Genomic DNA, 23,351 nt, shown 5'->3' on the forward strand with positions numbered 1-23,351 from the left:
GAATTGAGCCTGTTATTTATCAATCAATCCCAGTCTTTCATGCAACTTCAGAACTCTCAGATACAATGTTTGAAACATTTTATCACAGCCCAGAACTCCTATTAATTAAAGAGAATATTAATCAAAGGCATTAATTGCATCCTTTGTCTCTAATGCAAACAGAATTGGGGTGTTCTGTGATCACAATGCTTTTCTTATTAATATAGTGTGTCACTTAGCATTTCTTTACTTTTCCTTAATCTAATCTATTACCTTGCTAATATTCCCACATCTCTTTCATCTGAAAGGTTTTTTTCAGTGGAATTTTTAAGTTTCTTGATAGTTGAGCATATTCCTTAGGTCAGCATATTATATAATATCACAGATTCTGAGGACATACTGCTAATTTCTAGCTGTTGACCCTGAGCAGAGTTACTTAACTTCTCTTTACCCGGCTTCCTCATCATAAAATAGGGACAATAGTAGTTCTTACCATACAGGGTTATTTGTGGGGATTAGGTGAGTCAGTTTATGTAAAGCATTTATAATAATACCTGGCACAAAGAAAGTGCTATATAAGTGCTAGCCACATTAACAATGTATGCTTTTACTGGTCTTGGATGATACCATGTTGTTCTTTGCATGGGGGGCGCTCAATGTTGCACTTGATGACTTGGCTATTGGATGATACCATGTTGTTCTTTGCACGGGGGGCACTCAATGTTGCAATTGATGACTTGGCCATAGTTGGGAGTATTTGGCATCTGGCATGTGTGCTGAAGGTTTTACAGCTACCTTTTCAAAGAGTTAGAAACTTGTTAGTGCTCTGTTTTCAATGTTCTAATCAATCTTATGGTGGAACTAAGAGTATAGTCAATAGTCCTACAGTAGGACTATAGTTCCTACTGGAATTCAGAAAGGTAGTAGTCTTGAATTTGAGGCTAAGAATAGTCTTGCCTTTATATAATCTTAGAGAAAGCTCTCTGGTAATACTTTTTCTCCTGTAAATTAAAAATGATTTATCAATGTTGAAACTAGTTCTAAAGAGAAAATACTTCCCCATCATTTAAAATATACTATGTGATGTTCCCCTTCCCGAGTCCAAGTGATCTCATTGTTCAGTTCCCACCTATGACTGAGAACATGCGGTGTTTGGTTTTCTGTTCTTGCGATAGTTTGCTGAGAATGATGGTTTCCAGCTGCATCCATGTCCCTACAAAGGACACAAACTCATCCTTTTTTTATGGCTGCATAGTATTCCATGGTGTATATGTGCCACATTTTCTTAATCCAGTCTGTCACTGATGGACATTTGGGTTGATTCCAAGTCTTTGCTATTGTGAATAGTGCCGCAATAAACATACGTGTGCATGTGTCTATCACGGGGACAGGGGAGGGGGGAGGGATTGCACTGGGAGTTATACCTGATGTAAATGACGAGTTGGTGGGTGCTGACGAGTTGAGGGGTGCAGCCCGCCAACATGGCACAAGTATACATTTGTAACAAACCTGCACGTTATCCACATGTACCCTAGAACTTAAAGTATAATAAAAATAATAATAATAAAATAAATAAATAAAATAAAATATACTATGGAGGCTTAACATTTATGAGCACAGTTTTAATGTAGTGGACTAGGATCTCTAAAACAGTATGCGATTGCAAAGCAATGAGTCTTGGCAGTGGCCTGAAAAGATTTGCCTATTAATACATGAAAGTGCTTTCATTAAAATGTCTATTTCAAGTGAGGAAAACGAAATCATTGTAATTTTGTTATCCCGAGACTGACATGCACTTTAGGATACGTGCCTTTTTAAACTGCCATATGAGGTTTAAATATGTTCAGTAGCTGTCTGCCACATCCACTATATTGTTCTGGGATTCAGAATATTTATTGACGTAGTGAATCATTCTACCATTGGTTAATCAAGAGAAGCTGCAATTGATTTAAGGAGGAGCGGCATGGTATATATACAGAAAGCAGCTAGTTTTTAGTAACAATTGAAGTGTGTAGGCATAAAAACAATAAACTGAGGTACAGATTTGAAGGAATATGTATGGATTCCAATAGCATGGCTTCTTTCCTGTTTATAAAGTGAAGTTATCTGGCTTACAACATTAACAATTGTTTATTAAATTTAATAAGCATTAAGCATTATGTTAAATTGATTCATAACTCAAAGGTTGTGATTAGGCATATGAAATATGACTGAAAATGTAAAATACTGACAGAAATGATCCAAAAGTATTTATTTAGGTTGAATGCTTATTTGATATGTTCTGGTATTCAGTAGAACAACCATTCTAAGAAACACTAAGACAATGTGATATAAAGATTTATAATGGGAAGATCAACATATATTTACTTACAAAATAGAGCATCACCTTTTCTAAAGGGCTTCTGGTCCTCTAATTTCCAAACATCTTTTAGGTCATTATATTAAAAGTAATGCAATGATCTTTGAAAACAGAGGAAGTCTTTTTGCAGTGCTGACCTCGGAATATTTCAGGTCAGTGCCACTGAACTGTCCAGCTTAGTATCTAAGTATTGAGGCTGCTCCTAGGAGGGAAATACTGAAGGAAGGCTGAGATGTCTGGGAAGTGTATCACAAGTTAGAGATGATTCAACAGCGAAGGTCTATCTTTCTCCCCTGGTTGTCTTACATTTCTCTCTGAATACTGATTTTGTTGTTGTTGTTGTTGTTGTTGTTGTTGTTCTTGGATAGTCTTTTACTCCTTGAGGGACAGGAAGCAACTACCTAGAGAGCTGATTATAGGGTCACCGAATTGCCATTGGAATTTTGGTGCCAGTTAACTCAAACGTCTGCAGACCACACCCCAAGTAGTTAGTAGTATGTAATAATTGGTAATGTATAAATTTGAATATCTTCCCAGGAACTGGGGGAGAGCTTCCTCTATTCAACAACACCTGTCTGGAACATGGATATGATGCTTAGGGGGGCGAGGCAGCCGTTTGTGACCATATGATGTTAGAAATTTTGAGATAAAAAATTATACAAATGTACATATATTATGTATTTTTTTTTATTTCTGTTTAGAATTTTGGTGATGTGTAAGTGCAAATTATACAAGGTAACTACAGGTGGTGTCAGCAGCTCTAAGACCAGCCACTTGATAGTTGTCTGGAGCTGGCAGTTGTCAGCAGCTGAAATTCTGAAACCAGATAAAATGGCGTGCAAAATATTAATGTCTGTGTGTTCCTAGACTTTCATTTCCTTCTATCTGCTAAGAAGATTCTGGTTTCTCTGGTCCATCATATTCTCTCTGCATCCTTCGAAGGGGGCTGCTGTCATAGAAGAATTTGCGTTTTGGTTTTTGTGATGCAGAATCAGAAGTCAAGGATGATGGCAGAAAGGAAAATAATTTTGCAATTGGGTCGGGGAAAAGGTTTCTTTCTCCCTTTTTAGAAAATGTGTTAAAAGACATAGGAGAGCAGTGGTGGCATAGGAGGAAAATGGATATGAGGTTCAAGAAAAGCAAATGTGGCAGGCGTTGAGGGTGAGCCATCTGACACCCCGACTAGCTCCTTCATTCCTTGCCTTTCTCTATCTTAAGACTGGAAAACAAAATGCTCAATATCTTCAGCTCCCTTGCAGGTAGGAGTGACCATGGGCATGATTTTGGACAGTAAAGTATGGGCTAAAGTATATTGGGGGGAAGGCAGCAGTGGTTAAAATTACATTTTGTTGTTGTTGCTGTTTTTAGAGACAGGGTCTCACTCTGTTGCCCAGGCTGGAGTGCAGTGGTGCTGTTATAAGTCACTGCAGCCTCAATCTCCTGGACTCAAATGATCTTCCTGCCTTAGCTTCCTGAGTACCTGGGACTGCAGGCGCATGCCACCACACTCAGCTGATTTTTTTATTTTTATTTTTAGAAGTGTCTTACTGTTTTGCCCAGGCTGGTCTTGAACTCCTGAGCTCAAGTGATCCTCCCACCTCAGCCACCCAAGGTGGTGGCATAAAATTACATTTCTGAGTAACACCTTGTAGGAGAAAGCTCTCAGTCTCTTTCCATTTTATTCTTCCAGAACATGGAGTATCCTGGAAGTATGATAATGAAAGTCACTTGCCAAGGATGGCAAAATAGGGAGACAGAAGGAGCAACACTATGGACTTCTGCGCTGAACCTGCTTGCCTACTTTTGAACATTGTGAAGACAAAAGAAAAACCTTATGTATCACGTAGTGTTCTGGCAGACACAGGTGAAGGACCAAAATACTTTAAAAAATAATTCAATGAAGAGACTATTTACAGAGATGGTAACAAGAATAAGGGAACTATATTTCAGGGTTCTCCAGAGAAATGGAACCAATAGAAGATTTTTAAAAAGAGGTTTATTATAAGGAATTGCTCACACAATTATGGAAGCTGGCAAGTCCAAAGTTTGCAGAGACAGTGTCCCAGTTCCGGTCCAAAGGCTGGATGGCTACTGTAGAGCCACAAAAGGCTGATGTTTCAGCTTGAAGGCTGTCAGGAAGGAGAATTCTCTGTTCCTTGGGAAGGGTCAGTCTTTTGTTCTATGCAGGGCTTCAAATGATTGGATGAGAGCCACCCACATTATGGAGGATAATCTACTTTACACAGTTTACTGATTTAAATATTAATTTCATCCAGAAACACCTTCACAGAAAACCTGGAATAAACTTTGACCAAATACCTGGGCATCCCATGGCCCAGCCAAATTGATACATAAAATTAACCATTGTAGGAACTAACAAGAGGTAATACAACACCCAGGGACCAGAAATGCCGGTAAGTGAGAAGGATTAAGGAGGGAAACAGTATTCACTGGAGCCAGCAAGAACTTGAGTCAGAGAAGACGAGCTGCCTCATGTAACTTGTGGCTATAAAAGAAAGTAATCGCCAGAATTATAGCTGTGCCAACAAGAGCAGGAGGCATGGGAGTGGTGGGGAAGACACTATGGGAGATCAATATGTGATCATTTCTCTTCCTACCTCTATTAGCCCATTCTCACACTGCTATAAAGATACTACCTGAGACTGGGTAATTTATAAAGGAAAAAGGTTTAATTGAGTCGCAGTTCCACATGGCTGAGGAGGCCTCAGGAAACTTACAATTATGGCTGAAGTTAAAGGGAAAGCAAGGACCTTCTTCACGTGGTGGCAGGAGAGAGAAGAGTGAGCGAAGGAGGAACTTGCCAAACACTATAGCCATCGATATGTCGTGAGAATTCGCTCACTATTATGAGAACAGCATGAAGGAAACCACTCGCATAATCCCATCATTTCTCACCAGGTCACTTCCTGAATATCTGGGGATTACAATTCATGATGAGATTTGGGTAGGGACACAAAGCCTAACCATTTCACCACCTAAGCCAGAGGGCAGAAGATCTTGAGTAAAGCTGCCATGAAGGTCAGCCTCGGGACACAGAGCAGGGCAGCGATTTAGTACAAGTCAATGGGAGATCAGGATTAATCATAATACTTTAATAATTTAAGCCACTCTGTACATAGTCTCTTTGTAATTTTAAAAAAGCCACCAAAGTATAATTAAGCCATTCAATCAAATGCAATCCTAACTGATATAGCAGATGACAAACGAGTTATATCAGTTGTTGGACTTAACTCCTTGATTGAAACTGTACTATGAATGATGGCTTTATACATGTTGCCCAATTAAGGCATGCTGTAGTGCAGTTTACCAGGAACATGTGGTTTACTTTATTTACATAGCAAATGGTTTCATATATTTTATAAATAAATTTTCTCACTTGAATAAAACACACTATATATATGTTTTACATAATTTTTGAGAATGGAAATTTAGTATCTCCATATTCCTGCTAAGGGAATGTTGAACAAATATTTAAATAAAATTGATTTGAAGAGGAACCAAATTAGGAGCCTTATTCTGGTACCGTGTCTAAGGTTCTAGTTAAAGCCTACATTATTCATTGAGGTGTTTCTACCATTCAAAGAGATAGTTCAGTTTGTGGTTGGAGTACATATGATCCAGCTATCGATGGTGCTTTCCTGGAGGTGAATGAGGAAATGATTAGTTCATTTTTGCAGAAATCAGTACATGAGGCAGTGTCTGGATCTTCTAAACTCCAGATGATTCCTGTGGACCATGAAGTTTGGGTCAGGATCTAGAAACTCTGCAGCTGGGGACACAGCCATTCTGCTCATGGAGAAGAGAGACTATATTTTCTGTAATACCACCAAGTAGTTCATCTGATGGGTGGACAAATACATTGATTCAGCCGTAAACCCACAATTTCTGCTTGAAAGAAGATGTGTGATATGGTTTGGCTGTGTCCCCTACCAAATCCCACCTTGAACTGTAATAATTCCCATGTGTCAAGGGGGGGCCAGGTGGAGATCATTGAATCATGGGGCTGTTTCCCATATACTGTTCTCATGGTAGTGAACAAGTCTCATGAGATCTGATGGTTTTATAAATGGGAGTTCCCCTGCACAAGCTGTGTTGCCTGCTGCCATGTAAGATGTGGCTTTGCTTACTCATTAGCCTTCCACCATGACTTTGAGGCCTCCCCAGTGATGAGGAACTCTGCGAGTCAATTAAACCTCTTTCCTTTATAAGTTACCGAGTCTTACCCAGTCTCTGGTATGTCTTTTTTTTTTTTTTTTTTTTTTTTTTGATGCAGTCTCGCTCTTTCATCCTGGCTTGGCTAATATTTTAATATTTTTAGGCTGATCTTGGACTCCTGACCTCTGTTGGTCCACCCACCTTGGCCTTCCAAAGTCCTGGGATTACAGGTGTAAGCCACCATGCCCAGCCTCTGGTATGTCTTTATTAACAGCATGAGAACAGACTAATCCAGTAAATTGGTACCAGGAGTGGGGTGCTACAGTAAAGATAAGGGAAAATGTGAAAGGGCCTTGGGAAGTGGGTAACAGACAGAGGTTGGAAGAGTTTGGAGTGCTCAGAAAAAGAAAAATGTAGGAAAGTTGGGAACTTCTAGAGACTTAGAGGGCTCAGAACAGGAAGATGTGGAAAAGTTTGGAACCTCCTAGAGACTTGTTGAATGGCTTTGAGCAAAATGCTGATGATGCTATGAAAGATAAAGTCCAAGCTGAGATGGTTTCAGTTGGAGATGAGGAACTTGTTGGGAACTGGACTGTAGTTATGCTTTAGCAAAGGGGCTGGTGACAGTTTGTCCCTACCCTAGAGATCTGTGGAACTTTGAACTTGAGAGAGGCGTTTTAGGGAAATCATCTTTAGATAAATTTCTTCCATCTGGCAGATAGTCTGACAATGCAATAGAAAAGAAAAACCCATTTTCTGGGGAGAAATTCAAGCCCACTGCATAAATTTGCATAAGTAACAAGGAGCCAAATGTTAATCATCTAGACAATGGGAGAAAATATCTCCAGTACATGTCAGACACCTTTGTGGCAGCCCCTCCCATCATAGGCCTGGAGGCCTAGGAGGAAAAAATGGTTTTGTGGGCTGGGCCCCCCAGCTGTATGCAGCCTAGGGCCTTGGTGCCCTGCATCCCAGCTGCTCCAGTCATGGCTAAAAGGGGCAAAGGAATAGCTCAGGCCATGGCTTCACAGAGTGCAAGCCCCAAGCCTTGGCAACTTCCATGTGGTGTTGAGCCTGCAGGCATACAGAAGTCAAGAATTGATGTTTGGGAACCTTCACCTAGATTTCAGAGGATGTGTGGAAATCTGGATGTCCAGGCAGAAGTTTGCTGCATGGGTGGGGCCATCATGAAGAACCTCTGCTAGGGCAGTGTGGAAGGGAAATGTGGGGTGAGAGCACCTATACAGAATCCCCACTAGGGCACTGCCTAATGGAGCTGTGAGAAGAGGGTGATGTGGTTTGGCTGTGTCCCCACCCAAATCTCATAAGTAATTCCCACATGTTGTGGGAGAAATCTGGTGGGAGGTAATTGAATCATGGGGGCGGGTCTTTCCCATGCTGTTCTCATGGTAGTGAATGAGGCTCATAAGAGCTGATGGTTTTAAAAATGGGAATTTCCCTGCACAAATCCTCTTCTCTTGTCTACCGCCATGTGAGATGTGCCTTTCACCTTCCACAATGATTGTGAGGCCTCCCCAGCCACATGGAACTATAAGTCCATTAAACCTCTTTCTTTTGTAAATTGCCCAGTCTCAGATATGTCTTTATCAGCAGTGTGAAAATGGACTAATAGAGTAAATTGGTACCAATAGAGTAGGGTGCTGCTGAAAAGATACCCAAAAATGTGAAAGCGACTTTCGAACTGGGTAACAGGCAAAGGTTGGAGGGCTCAGAAGAAGACAGGAAAATGTGGGAGAGTTTGGAACTTCTTAGAGTCTTGTTGAATGGCTTTGCCCCAAATGCTGATAGTGACATGGGCAGTAAAGTCCAGGCTGAGGTGCTTTCAGATTGAGTTGAGGAAATTGTTGGGAACTGGAGCAAAGGTGACTCTTTTTATGTTTTAGCAAAGAGACTAGAGGCATTTTGCCCCTGCCCTAAAGATTTGTGGAACTTTGAATTTGAGAGAGATGATTTAGGGTATTTGGTGGAAGAAATTTCTAGCAGCAAAGCATTCAGGAGGTGACTTAAGAGCTGTTAAAGGTATTCAGTTTTAAAAGGGAAACAAAAAGTTTGGAAAATTTGCAGCGTGACAATGTGATAGAAAAGAAAATCTCATTTTCTCAGGAGAAATTTAAGCCAGTTGCAGAAATTTGCATAAGTAATGAGGAGCTGAATGTTAATAACCGAGACAATGGGGAAAATGTCTCCAAGGCATGTCAGAGACCTTTGTGGCAGACCCTCCTATTACAGGCCTGGAAGAGTAATAGGAAAAAATGCTTTCATGTGCTGGGCCCAGGGTCCCTCTGCTGTATGCAGTGTAGGAACTTGGTCCGCTGTGTCCCAGCCACTCCAGCTATGACTAAAAGGGGCCAAGGTACAGCTCAAGATGTTGCTTCAGAGGGTGGAAGCCCCAAGCTTTGGCAACTTTCACGTGGTGTTGAGCCTGCAGGTGCACAGAAGTCAAGAAGTGAGGTTTTGGAACTTCTGCCTAGATTTCAGAGGATGTATGGAAATGCCTGGATGCCCAGGCAGAAGTTTGCTGCAGGGGCAGGGCCCTCATGGAGAACCTCTGCTAGAACAGTGCAAAAGGGAAACGTGGGGTTAGAGCCCCCACATAGAGTCTATACTGGGGCACTGCCTAGTGGAGCTGTGAGAAGAGGGTCACCATCCTCCAGACCCCAGAATGGTAGATCCACTGACAGCTTTCACCATGCACCTGGAAAAACTGAAGACACTCAATGCCAGGCTGTGAAAGATGCCAGGCTGTGAAAGATGCCAGGAAGGAGGCATACCCTGCAAAGTCATGGGGGCAGAACTGCTCAAGGCTGTGGGAGTCCACCTCTTAAGACATGGAGTCAAAGGAGATCATAGTGGAGCTCTAAGATTTGACTTCCTCATTGGATTTTGGATGTGCATGGGGCCTGTAGCCACTTTGTTTTGGCCAATTTGCCCTATTTGGAATGGGTGTATTTACCCAACACCTGTATCCCCATTATATCTAGGAAGTAACTAACTTGCTTTTGATTTTACAGGCTCATAGACAGAAGGGACTTGCCTTGTCTCAGATGAGACATTGGACTGTGGTCTTTTGAGTTAATGCTGAAATGAGTTAAGACTTTGGGGACTATTGAGAAGGCATGATTGGTTTTGAAATGTGAGGTAATGAGATTTGGGATGGGCCAGGGGTGGAAGGATGTGGTTTGGCTGTGTCCCCACCCAAATCTCCATGCTGTTCTCATGATAGTGAGTTCTCACAAGATCTGATGGTTTTAGAAAGGGCTTTCCCAGCTTCACTCTGCACTTCTCCTTTCTGTTACCATGTAAAGAAGGACATGTTTGCTTCCCTTTCTGCCATGATATAAGTTTCCTGAGGACTCTCCAGCTATGAGGAACTGTGAATCAATTAAACCTCTTTCCTTTATAAATTACCCAGTCTTGGGTATGTCTTTATTAGCAGCATGAAAATGGACTAATACAGTGTGGCTAAGTGCTTATCTGGCTCTGCTATGACTAAAGTTAAATATCTTTAAACTGTGCAGGTGGGATAGTCTAGGATGCAAATATACTGAAGATCTAAATTGCATATAGAAAGTAACAACCCCACTCATCCAAACTTGGTAGCATTGCACATTGTTGTTAAAGAGAACTGACTCACAGCAGCTGTGGGTATTTCCAAGCCAAAATGATTGGTTAGAGAGGAAGGAATCCCACAGTGTACGATGGTCACCTGAACAAAAATGGGATGGCTCTGAGTGCTTTAAACCTCTCTCAAACATGTTAACATGTGGTTCTTTGAGTAGGAGCCCAGGTTTTGTTAACAGATCTTTATAGTAGGTCTAGATGCTGAATCTGGGTGTTCTGTTAAGGATAGTATACCATTTGGAGATCCTTAGTTTCCACATGGTTTACAGTTAAAGGGTTGGTGGGTAGTGGTCTTTGGAGAGAAATACGGAGCTAGCCATGGAATTTTGACAATTTTTAGTTATTTCAAATTTTATGAGTCATTGCAGATTTTTCCCCAAGGTATATTTTCTTTTTAACTTTGCTGTATTTTTTTTAAAAAATTATTTTGAATGTTAGCATGAAAATCTAGATTTTATTGCATGAGAATGAAAAGCATGATTTCTGTGCAAATTATTTCAGAACTTCCGGTTGGCATTACATGTATATTCTATAAGAAACCTATGTGTCTTTATCCACTTCATCTCAATGCTAAGCTGATGTGCAGAAATAATTGAAAAGAAAATTAATTTTCTTATAATCTCTTGAGAACACACAATAAAGAGAATATATCCATAATGCGCAGTGAAATGTCTTAAAATCCTTTTTCCCCATCTTTTCATCTTATCTATTGCTGTGTAGCAAACCACCCTTGAATCAGTGACTGAAAATATCAATCACTGGTTATTATCTGTTGCAATTCTGTGGGTTGATGAGATCAATTGGGTGGTTTCAGTTCTTGTGCTGTTGGCTGGGGCTGTAGTCTTTTGGAGGCTCATTTGGGCTGGAACACCCAAGATGGCTCATTCCCATGGTTGGCAGTTGGCAGCACAACTGAGATGGTCCATCAGAATGTCTCAGTTTTCCTTACTATGGCTACTCAACGAGGCTTGAGCTTCTCACAGCATGGGAGCTCAGTTCTAAGAGGGAGCCCTCCAAGTACATGAAAAAGGCACTTTCAGATCTCTTTAGGCCCACTTTCAGAAGTTACATAGCATCACTCCCCTCACGTTCTATTGGCCAAAGCAAGTCTCCAAGCTATCTCAGAGTTAAAGGAGTTGAAGGATACCCTTTGCTATGGTCTGAATGTGTCCCTCCAAAATTCAGGTGGGAATCTGAGACCCAATGTGACAGTATTAAGAGGTAGGCCCTTCTGGAAAATGATTGTTATGAAGGTGGCACTTTGTGGATTAGTTCTCTTATAAAAGAGGTTGAAGGGAAAGCCATGGTCCCTTTTTTCCACCTTTCCTCATGTGAGGACACAGCATTTGTCCTTTCCTTCCCATGAAAAGAAGACACTGTCTATAAGGAATGGGCCGTTGCCAAACATTAAATCTGCCAGCATCTTGATCTTGGACTTTCCAGTTTTTAGAACTGTGAGAAATAAATTTCTGTTGTGTATAAACTACTCAACGACTCAGTCTAAAGTACTTGGTTATAGCAGCAGGAATGGACTGACACTCTTCCTCTTGGTAGATGTAGTAGCAATCTTTATGGCCATCTTTAATCCACTACAGCATATCTTTCTCAGTAGTTCATACATGTTGCAGCTGCTCCCAAATCTCCCTCCTCTCTCACTCCCAACTCTGCCCAGACCCCATCACCAAATTCTGGCTCTGAAGTTGTTTTTCTCATATTCCCCTGCTTCCTTTCCAATTCATCATTTCATGTCTCTACTCTTTCTAGTGTAAATCCACTCAGCTAACCTTTTTAGTATTTCTTTCTTACTTGTTACCTTGAGTTTCATATAAACTGGGAGTTTATTAGGATTTTAAATAGCATATTGCTCCTCCATGGGAGTGAGCAGGAGTGGAAAGTGGACATGATTATTCATTTTATTCCTGTCAATCTATGTTTGTGTGGTGCACAGAACAATGGGAATTTATTTTATTCAATTGCATTTGATATCAGTGGAGTCTTAGAATGTGACACAAGGGTTGGGATATCAGAGAATGTGGCTGATTCAGAATTGAGTACTGGAGATTGCCTGAGGCACATCACGTATAAGGATTGATGGAAATGGTGCTTATTGGGCATCATGGTATTTTTTTTAATCCTGTTACTTTTATATTTATATTTTATTTTTTAAAAATTGAAGTTCAGGGGTACATGTGCAGGATGTGCAGGTTTGTTACATAAGTAAACGTGTGCCATGGTGGTTTCCATCACCTAGGTATTAAGCCCAGCACCCATTAGCTATTCTCTTTGATGCCCTCCCTTGTCCCACTCCCTACCTTCTGACAGGCCCCAGTGTGTGGTGTTCCCTTCCATGTGTCCATTTATTCTCATTATTTAGCTCCCACTTATAAGTGAGAACATGCAGTATTTGGTTTTCTATTCCTGCATTAAGTTGCTAAGGATAATGGCCTCCAGCTCGATCCATGTTCCTGCAAAGGACATGATGTCATTCCTTTTTAGGGCTGCATAGTATTCCATGGCATATACATACCACATTTTCTTAATCCCATTCCTTTTTTCTCCACAACCTCGCCAGCATCTGTTGTTTTTTGACTTTTAATGATAGCCATTCTGATTGGTGTGAGATGGTATCTCATTGTGGTTTTGATTTGCATTTCTCTAATGATCAGTGATATTGAGCTTTTTTTCATATGTTTGTTGGCTGCATGTATGTGTTCATTTGCGAAGTGTCCATTATGTTGTTTTGAAGAGCAATGTTGTTGGCCCTAGGTTTAAAGAGTTTTATTGCGAACTTGAGACTTCTTTGAAATAGATCCCCTGCAGAAGTTGGTTTCTGAAGAAAAAATAACGTTAAACAAATATACATTTCAGCAGTTCTGGCCCAATATTGTCTTCAGAACAAGAGTACATGTTGAGGCCCACAAGTCATATATTTAAATATTTTAAAATTATAACTCAAACTAGTAATCTGTTAAATAGAATCTGTTCTGTTCTCTTATCTTGACAAATATACCTTTATATTGACCTAGGAGGCTATGTGCAAATTTATGACTCTCAAGCTTCTCAGAGTTCTCTGATAAAATGTGGCAGCTTGGGGAAAACTGAGCCCGGACCCTGCCTTTTCCCCTTTCTCCCCACCACTAGGCTCCTCTTGTACTGAGAGAGGTCTGCCTCTATGTGTATGGACACTCCAGGTCATACTCCAGAGCTGTGTCCATAGTCCTTAAATACAGCAGTTCCTTAGCCACTCCTCTGGCCCGGGATGGGCAGATGGCCAGTGTCATCCACTTTTAGGAGGCACACCTGGTGAAACATTCCATTCCAGCCTTGGAAGCGGGTTCAGCGATGCCTGGGCAGGAAAATCCAGGGTCCAGATTCCCAGAGCAGGGTCTACAAGAGGAGGCACAGCTTCCACATGAGCAAGTTTGACTCCATAGGCTTCTTGCTTTCTGGTGAGGAGTGTGGCAGGAAGGGTGCTAGAGTGAGCACAGGGCACAGAACAGGGGGACCTCTTGTCCAGGTCATGGGCAGTACTGCCTTGAGCCATGGGTGTGCAGGAATTCAACTCGATTTTTTCTTTTCTGCACAGGTTCAGCAGCCAGAGTCCTATCCTGTACTTCTCTTCACGTTGCAGACATCCACAAAAGAGTGAGACTCTTTTGGGCTGGATGGAAGAGCAAATGTGTGGGAGGCACTGAGGTTTGTGTATAAATGTGTTGAGTGGGGCCAAGGAGTACTTGTGGACTTCTGCCGGGAGGAATTAGGAGACTGAGCAAGACAGATTGCCTGGTCAGTGTGGAGGCATTAACTGTGCTATGTGAGATTGATAACATTTGGCTCTTGTCTAATGAGCCCACCTGGCCACACTGGGAATTGAATCTAGTCTAATCTAGTGATTAGCGGGTACCCATGTGTAGGTTATCCATAAGAATTCTCAAATATTGAAGAAGCTTAAAAAGTATGTTAAACAATCCTTTCTGCCCAGAGATCAAAGGAAGGAGAAAGATCTATATTGGATGTGCTGATCTATCCTTCAGTCTCAGTGGATTCAGCTCCCTTGGAAATGCTTTTTTGTGCATGAGCAATCACTTGTATGTGAGACTTTCTGAGTCATTGATTAGTGTGGGTTTGCATCATCAGATACAGCTTGAAACCAATCTTTAGAATGTTTCCCAGTCATCTTTTTGTGATTTTGTGACGGCAAGAATTTACATTCCTTCCCCGTCCCATGACTGCTATGTGCGTTCTAGGAAAAGTTGGCATTGGTTCTATCTGGATGTATTGATGTTGCCATTTTGGGGGAATATCCAGTGCCAGAAAATGCCTGGAACACCCTGATCCAGTGGGAGGGTGTTAAACCCTAATGGGTCTATGCCATTGTCAGTGTTCAGCAGGCCAGATGCCTTTGGAGGAAGAAGGTCAGGGATTTGGACCCTTGGGGTTAACCACCACTCAATAATTTCCTACAGTCAGAGACTCACTTCTATCTACTGATTACACTCCCACTGCCACTTTGCACTAAAGTACAAGTGCAGATTAAGTGAGTCATTCAGATGGTTGCAATAGCGTACTACTGGGGGTAGCTGCTCTTCTGAACTGAGCTTGGGATATTACTTTACTTACTTTTTTTTTTTTTTTTTGGAAACAGAGTCTCACTCTATCACCTAGGCTGCAGTGCAGTGGTACCATCACAATTCACTGCAGCCTTGACCTCTTGGGCTAAAGCAGTCCTCCTACCTCAGCCTCCTGAGTAGCTGGGACTACAGGTGCGAGCCACCAGCCTGGCTACTTTTTAATTTTTTGTAGAGACAGGATCTCACTATGTTTCCCAAGCTGGTCTTGAACTTCTGGCCTCAAGCAATTCTCTTGCCTTGGCCTCCCCAAATTCTGGAATTACAGGCATCAGCCATCAAAACCGACCCACTTTATTTACTTCTGTGATGCCTATACATTGTGTTATCAATGAAACTTGGCATTCTATAACTGAGACTGGTCTCTGTTTTTAATTAATTTCTTTTTTTTGTAATTCCAGGGCTGCCACTAAGATTCAGATTCTGCATTTTGGGCATCAGAACTAGTTTTTTTTTTGTTTGTTTGTTTTGAGGAAATATGCTATATGCTGGCATAGGGATGGCAATACAGCCTATGCATATGTGTTCATGGGAGTGTGCACACTTGTGTACATATTTGCATGTGTACCATGTGGTTGCCCCTGGAATCAATAAGGGAAATTCAAGGTGGGGGTTGGGGAAGGAACTATCTCAATGGCTTACAGAGTATTGGGAAATATAGAGTTTTTCAAAATAGAGGAGGATGGCTTGCACATAGCAGCTTCCTGGCCATTCCCAGGGGAAATTAAAATCCAACAGAAGAATCATAACATATTCCTTCTTTTAGTTCTCCATTTTTTCCCTTTATTTGGACATGAAAGAGTAGAAAAGAGAATTATTTTCTATTTTGCAATTTACAGCTCCTAAATATTCAGAGTAGAGTGGGCAGTCATATAGTTGTTTTGACTGAGAATGACAATATTTTTCTGATTGAAAACATCGCTCAGTTGGCAAATATAGTGCTGGAAATTTATACCACTGTGTCACTTCACTAGGCTTAAAGCAGAATTCAGAAGGCTCTGTTAAAATCAGAAAGGTTATCTGAAAATATTCACTCATTATTACCTATTAGAAAGGATTACACTTTTTTTTTTCACATTAAGTGAAATGAAACATAGCACAAGTAAATTTTGTAAAGATTCAAAGGAGAGGATCTATGATGGGGAGAAGCCTGGATGGAGTACTCTTCAGGGAGGGCTTTGAATTACCAGGGGCTAAGTTGTATGCATTCGAGTCCTGGAGAGAAAGCGGTGGATGCACTTTGAAGAAAATTGAGGAAAAATTGAACAAAATTTTGAATTTATAATTTTGTCCAGAGTAAACCTTGGATATTTATTATATTTTATTGCTAGCTATTAATGCTTTCTATATGCTAAGCATTCAAAGTCCTTTACAAATATTAACTGCTTAAAACCTTCAATTATAAGGTGGGTACTATTAAAATCATCCTTATCATGCCAGTGAGAAAACAGGAAGGAAGAAGTGATTTTCCCAGGTGCTATAGGTAGCTGTGATTTGAATCTAGGCATTCTGCCTCTAAGTCAGCAGTCAAAACTACACTGACATCTGTGATGCATGTGAAAATACACAGGTGTTGGCCAGGCGCGGTGGCTCACGCCTGTAATCCCAGCACTTTGGGAGGCCGAGGCCGGCAGATCACAAGGTCAGGAGATCGAAACCATCCTGGCTAACACAGTGAAACCTCATCTCTACTAAAAATACAAAAAAATTAGCCGGGCTTGGTGGCGGGCACCTGTAATCCCAGCTACTTGGGAGGTTGAGGCAGGAGAATGGCGGGAACCCTGGAGGCAGAGCTTGCAGTGAGCTGAGATCCCGCCACTGCACTCCAGCCTGGGCGACAGAGTGAGACTCCATTTCAAAACAACAACAACAACAGAAATACACAGGTGTCACAAATGTCAGGATTCAGAGAGGAGCATAATCGCACTTATTCCTTTATCTTGATCTTTTTTTTTCCAGAAAACCTTATGCTGATGACCAAGATGTGTATTTTGGTTGTTTTAAATTTGTCTGCATGCATTCTTACCATTATCTAATCACCATCTTCCACTTGCTAGGATGACATTCTTCTCTAGCGTAAAATTCATTCATTCATTCCTGTGGGAAACATGATATGCTGCTCTCTTTTATTTAGTTTCTAATATATGAACATGAAAGAGGTTGTGGACTATTTTGCAATGCTTCTGTTTACAAATGATGCCTATTTCTAGGCAAGATAAGACAGAAACTATAATTTAGTAAAGATTTATTGAGCATCTACTATGTTTTAGGCATTATAGTAAGCACTTTGTAAATATTTTCGTGTTTAATCCTTGCCACTAACTTATGATGTAGCTACTATTATCGCCTTCATTTTATAAAAAGTAAACTGAGAAATAACAAAGTGAAAACAAAAGAACAAAACCCAGAAAAAACAAAAACAAAAACAAAATACCTAGAAATGAACTGAGCCAGCATTTAAACCAATAGTCTGCTCCAGAGAACAGCATCAGATTGTCTGTACTAGAATTTTGGGTTCCATTACTATAGATTAAAGGAGTTAGCACGTACAAATTACATGGATAAATATCACCTGGTAAAAAGCAAGTACTTAATAAAGGTTAACTATTAGTTTGTTACCTGAGTATATTGTATGATGCTGATTCATCTCATCACTGAGGTACTGAGAATAGTACTCAACAGATTTTCAACCTTTTCTTCCCTCCCTCCCACATCATGTAATTCCTGGTGTCTATTGTTGCCATCTTTATGTCCATGAGTGCCCAAAGTTCGGCTCCCACTTACAAGTGAGAACATGTGGTATTTGGTTTTCTGTTCCTGTGTTAGTTTGCTTAGAATAATGGCCTCTAGATGCATTTGTGTTGCTGCAAAGGACATGATATTTCTTTTTTATGGGTGCGTAGTATTCCATGGTGTATATGTACCACGTTTTCTTCATCCAAGCCACCGTTGGTGGGCACCTAGGTTGACTCCATGTCTTTGTTATTGTGAATTGTGCTGTGATGAACATATGAGTGCATGTGTCTTTTTGGTAGAATGATGTTTTCCATTGGATATATACCCAGTAATAGAATTGTTGGCTTGAGTGGTGGTTCTGTTTTAAGTTATTTGAAAAATCTCCAAACAGCTTTCCACAGTGGCCAAACTAACTTACATTCCCACAAACAGTATATAAGCATTCCCTTTTTCCCACAACTTCACCAACATCTGTTGTTTTTTGACTTTTTTTTTTTTTTTTTTTTTTTTTTGAGACAGAGTCTCGCTCTGTCGCCTGGGCTGGAGTGCAGTGGCCGGACCTCAGCTCACTGCAAGCTCCGCCTCCCGGGTTCCCGCCATTCTCCTGCCTCAGCCTCCCGAGTAGGTGGGACCACAGGTGCCCGCCGCCTCGCCCGGCTAGTTTTTTGTATTTTTAGTAGAGACGGGGTTTCACCGTATTAGCCAGGATGGTCTCGATCTCCTGACCTCGTGATCCGCCCGTCTCGGCCTCCCAAAGTGCTGGGATTACAGGCTGACTTTTCTTTTTTGAGATAGAGTTGCACTCTTGTTGCCCAGTCTGGAGAGCAATGACACACGATCTCGGCTCATGGCAACCTCTGCCTCCTGGGTTCAAGCAATTCTCCTGCCTCAGCCTCCCAAGTAGCTGGTATTACAGGCATGCACCACCATGCCCGGCTAATTTTGTAGTTTTAGTAGAGATGGGGGTTTCTCCATGTTGGTCAGGCTGGTCTCAAACGCCCGACCTCAGGTGATCTGCCTGCCGCGGCCTCCCAAAGTGCTGGGATTATAGGCATGAGCCACTGTGCCTGGCCCTTGACTTTTTAATAATAGCCATTCTGTCTGGTATGAGATGATATCTCATTGTGGTTTTCTCATTTGCATTTCTCTGATGATTAGTGATGATGGGAACTTTTGTCTTATTTTGTTTTTGTTTAGTTTATTAAATTTTTAAAATTAAAGCCTAAAATGTATACAGAAAATGTATATTTCCTAAAGTGTAGAATTCACTGAGTTTTTGCAAACTGATTACTCTCATGTAATCAGCATTCAGATGAAGAACAGAACGTGTCCAGTACCTAGAGACCACTTTTGTTCCTTCTGGGCACTATCCCCAAACCTCAGGAGTAACCACCATCCTGACTCCCAACAGCATTGATTTGCCTTCACTTTTTTGGAGGGGGGGCGGGCGGGGCACAGAGTTTCACTCTTTTTTCCCAGACTGGAGTGCAATGGCACAATCTTGGCTCACTGCAGTCTCTGCCTACTGGGTTCAAGTGATTCTCCTGCCTCAGCCTCCTGAGTAGCTGGGATCACAGGCATGTGTCACCATGCCCGACTAATTTTGTATTTTTAGTAGAGACGGGGTTTCTCCATGTTGGTCAGGCTGGTCTTGAACTCCTGACCTCAGGTGATCTGCCCGCCTTGGCCTCCCAAAGTGCTGGGATTACAGGTGTGAGCCACCGCACCCAGCCTCTTGTTTTATAGAAATGGAAGCAGGGAGTTTTATTCTTTTGTGTCAGGCCTCTTTCACTCCAATTATGTCTGTGAGATTCATCCTTATTGTTGCATGTACTTAAGCTTGTTCATTCTTATTATATTACATTGTATGAATATACCACAATCTATTTATCCTATTGCATTGTTGACAGGCATTTGAATAGTTTCCAGTTTGGAGCACTTATGAGTAGTGCTATGTTAAATGTTCTAGTGCATGTCTTTGGTAAACATGTATTAGCTATTTTTACTGACCATTATGTACATTAGAGAAAATTTGGCATGATGATTTAGTCAGAAGGAAATAAAAAACAAGAAGATCCTGTTATTAGTGTATTTAATATTAATGTCAATTGAGAAAATATTGCAAAACAAAAGAAAACATGATTTTGAAATTTGTGGCACACCAAGGTGTCCATAAATCAATAAGAATGTCTTACATATTACAAAATGAGAGAGCAAGTTTCAAATATCTCATCATGAAGAATGATAGGTGGTGAAATGATGGATATGGTAATTAGCTTGATTTAATTATTCCACATGCTATACACATATAGAAACATCACATTATACCCCATAAATGTATACAACTATGATTTGTCAATTAAAGACAGTTATTATTAGATTAAAAAACCTATCAGAACTTGGTAGAGCTATCCATCAGTTCCCTGGTTCATCTAATGTATGTGAATCTGTACCTTCAAAAAATAAGATACACTTTCTAGCTCACAAATGAAAAGAAAGACCAATGGATATTGCACTGGAGGAGGAGTGTGCTACAGTTTCCAGGAGGTCAAGAATTGTGATGGCAGCTCTGAAGGTGAGGGTTGTGGATGGCCCATAGCAGACTCAAGGTGGCCATTCATGAGATGTGCTGATTTTTCATGGTCATGTCTAAATTGGGATGGAGAGTCTGCTAAAACTCATCAGCCCACTTCGTTATATAACAAAAAGTTGAGCGAATAACTTAAATAATATTGAAAAAAAACAATTGTTTAGGAGTATGTGACTAGGGTTCCAAATAATTATAGTTGGACAAAGTCAGCATGTATCTCACATGAAAACAAATAACAGTAACAGGAAGTAAAGTGCAATGTGCCTCTGGTGACTTTGAAGTCTGGGGTGGGAAACTAAATGTAGGGTGTTAATAGATTCTTCTAATTGAAGGTTGTACTTGGAAGAGAAAGAGGAGCTAGAGAGAGAATAGTTGAAGCTTCAGTATTTCAAAAATATAGGATTTGATTTAAGAGTCATCAGTTTCTGACAAGAGACAAATTTGAAGTGATGAATATTGAGGAAAATATTGTAGCTCAGACTTGTGGATTAAATTAACTTTACATTCATTTTAAGAGGGTGGCAAACACTCAACGATAATCATCAAGCTAAACAGTGTGCTGTCCGTGAATGACTCACAAAAGTAAATAGTGTAGAGGAGGTGCTTCATCTTCCACAGAGGAATAACAGAGAAATGGAGATAATTTTGTCAAAATCAGAGCCCTGAAGATGAGCATTTCATCTCTGAAAAGACAGAAAAGGTAATGGCAGTAAATGTCAGGGACATTCAGGGTGGGAAGATGTCTGTCCAACCTGTGTATTTTATAGATGAGTAAAATAGAAAACTGGTGAAGGATGAGTCAGGTTCTTGAGTCAGGCTCTCTGGGTTTAAATCCTGGTGCTCAGACTGACTCTCTTTGCCCTGTTTTTCTTTTGTAAAATGAGGTAATAATTGTATCTAAATCAGAATTGTTTTGAAGGCTAAGTGAAATAATGTAGATAGTGCTGAACAAGTGCCTGATATGGAACACATGTTAGTTATTGATTTTGAGTGACTGCCCTAAAGTTTTACAGCTAGTTAACAGTAGAGTTGCAACTAGATCTCAAGTTTACCAGGCCCTCAAACTTCCAATTTAGTGTCTTCCAAACATATCACATTGTGTCTTACAGGGATTTCGGAAACCCCTTTTCTTTGCTCTGAATTCAGAACCAGTTTTGGTGTAGACATGAGAGTCAGGGAGATGGGACCAAAATATATTTTTTTCACTCATAAAAGCTGGATTAAAGGTTATGACTTAGATCGAGGACAGCTAGATAAACTTTCCTTTGGTATAGATTGGGGCAAGGATTCCCCTACTGGGAATCCCAGTTCACCTGCCCGCTCCCTTGCCACAGTCTATACCAAAGGAAAGTTTATCTGCAGCTGAGACTGCTGTCTTGCCTTAGCGGGTAAAGGGAGGAAGGGGTATGAGAGAGGAGAGGAAAGGGCAGAAAGATCCCAAATCTCTCTTGTGTAGAAATTGTGAGCTATATTAGCTCTACTCAGTAGATAAATATGCACTAATGACTGTCATCCACCAACTAGGTGATGTAGTCTACCATATCAGATCCCAAGTCCCTCTTGTGTAGAAGATGTGAAATATTAGCTTTACTCAGTCGATAAATAGGCACTAGTGGCTATCACCCACCAGCTAGGTGATGCAGTTTACTTTCCGAGGTAGATTACTTAGTAGACCTCTTTGGGGGATGACCAAAATTGGGCAGAAAAAGGAGAGAAAGGATCCTCTGTGCAGAGGGAATAGTGTATGAATAGGCTATACCTGAATATCAGAACCATGAAGTGAGTGCAGACTCCTGGAGGAGGAATGCCAGCAAATCAGGACTAGGGAATCAGCTTTCCTCCTCCAGCTTGTCTCAATGCTGACACAGCAATTCCAGATTTTAAAATTAAAACAAAGAACTTGCTGATGATATAGAAATAAAGAGAACACAATTTATTAACTCATTTAACAAATGTGGAACAATATTTTTCCATTTTCAACCCTATTAACTGAAGAACAAGTTTGTTTTTAAATATCAGCTAGATTGCCTTGCTATTTTTAAGGCCCTCTAGTGATGTGCAATTGCAGTAGAATACAATCCAAGCTCCTTACTACGACATTCAAGACTTTACCTGTCAGTTCCAACTCTTTGTTCCTTACTTGCCAAGATCCATCTGCATAGCCTCTTTCTATTCCTTGGTCATGCCAAGCTTGCTCTAACTGCTATAGGGCCTATGGACTCAAGGTCCAGATCTTAATGCTGGTTTTTCATGTTATTCAGTTGCAGCTCAAATATTGCCATGTAGAGAGGCTTTGTCTCACCACCCTATCTCTAGTGCCCTTCCCATCACACTAATACATGACCTGTCTTATATGTTGTATTGGTTGCAATTTACATCTGAAACAACCTTGCCCATTTATTTGTTTATTTGCTCTTTGTCAGGTCTTATTCTACTACAATTAAAAGCTTCAAAAGAGCAGGGATCTTGCTCTGTCATTCACTGATGATCTTTGCAGGCCTAAAGAGTGCTGGTATATAGTGGGCTCTTGAAAAATATTGTTAAAAGAATGATTAAATAAGTAAACAAATGGATGAATGAATACAGCTTATAAGACTCTGGAGACTTCAAGGCCAATAGAGATTCTTTCCAGAACTCACAGTCTAGTTAATTAACTTTAGTGAAACGTATTAAGTGCTATAGTAAAGGCACATATAAAATGTGTTGCAAGAGCAGAGATGGAGAACTGGAAGGAAGCCTCCAGTGTAATCACTTTTTCTATGAGAAAGTAATTCCATGAGAAAAAGTGATTACACAGTAGGTCTCCTTGGGGTATGATGGAGAGTTGGCTAGAAAAAGAAGAGGAGGAAGGACATTCTAGGTAGAGGTAACAGTATATGAATAGCTTGTTTTTGGACAACAAAACAATGAAGAGAGAGCAGACTCCAGGTACTCAGAAATGTCATTCTGGTCTTTCATGAAGCAAATTTTAAAAATAACAGAAAAAAGCATAGTATGATTCCATGTCAGGGATCCTAGCTCATAGATGACATGGTTCACGAGGAATTAGAAGAATCCTCCTTAACAATAACTACGAATTACCAACAAGAAAGGAGGAGGATCTAAGAGGCTGTTGGATATATTTAGATTTTAGGTAGAAAAATAAACAGAATATACATAGAGGAGACCATGCTTTTGGAGAAGCAGAATAAGGGAGATGAACGTTAAGAATTATGTGAGACCAGAAGAAACGGTGGCTTAG

General features: G+C 40.7%; 1 protein-coding gene across 24 annotated transcripts in view; it reads left to right on the plus strand.

The window, feature by feature from the left end:
- MRPL39 (mitochondrial ribosomal protein L39) overlaps window positions 1-23,351 on the plus strand; it is a 237,688-nt gene that overhangs the window by 94,395 nt on the left and 119,942 nt on the right. For 8 of the 24 annotated variants that reach the window (XR_010585418.1, XR_012432084.1, XM_074034187.1 and 5 more), the window contains one exon: window positions 13,743-13,852. The exons of 11 other annotated variants lie outside the window; for them this stretch is intronic. Coding sequence is in view for 11 of the 13 variants with exons in the window: in XM_074034187.1 (XP_073890288.1) it covers window positions 13,743-13,851 (109 nt within the window). In the remaining 2 variants the exon portion in view is untranslated. Of the gene's footprint in view, window positions 1-4,028; window positions 5,862-13,742; window positions 13,853-23,351 lie in introns of those variants that run through there. 5 more of the 24 variants (XM_065541444.2, XM_065541448.2, XM_065541457.2 and 2 more) reach the window with 2 other exon arrangements.

This window comes from Macaca fascicularis, chromosome 3 (genome assembly GCF_037993035.2).
Source record: "Macaca fascicularis isolate 582-1 chromosome 3, T2T-MFA8v1.1".
NCBI classification, from domain to species: Eukaryota; Metazoa; Chordata; class Mammalia; order Primates; family Cercopithecidae; genus Macaca; species Macaca fascicularis.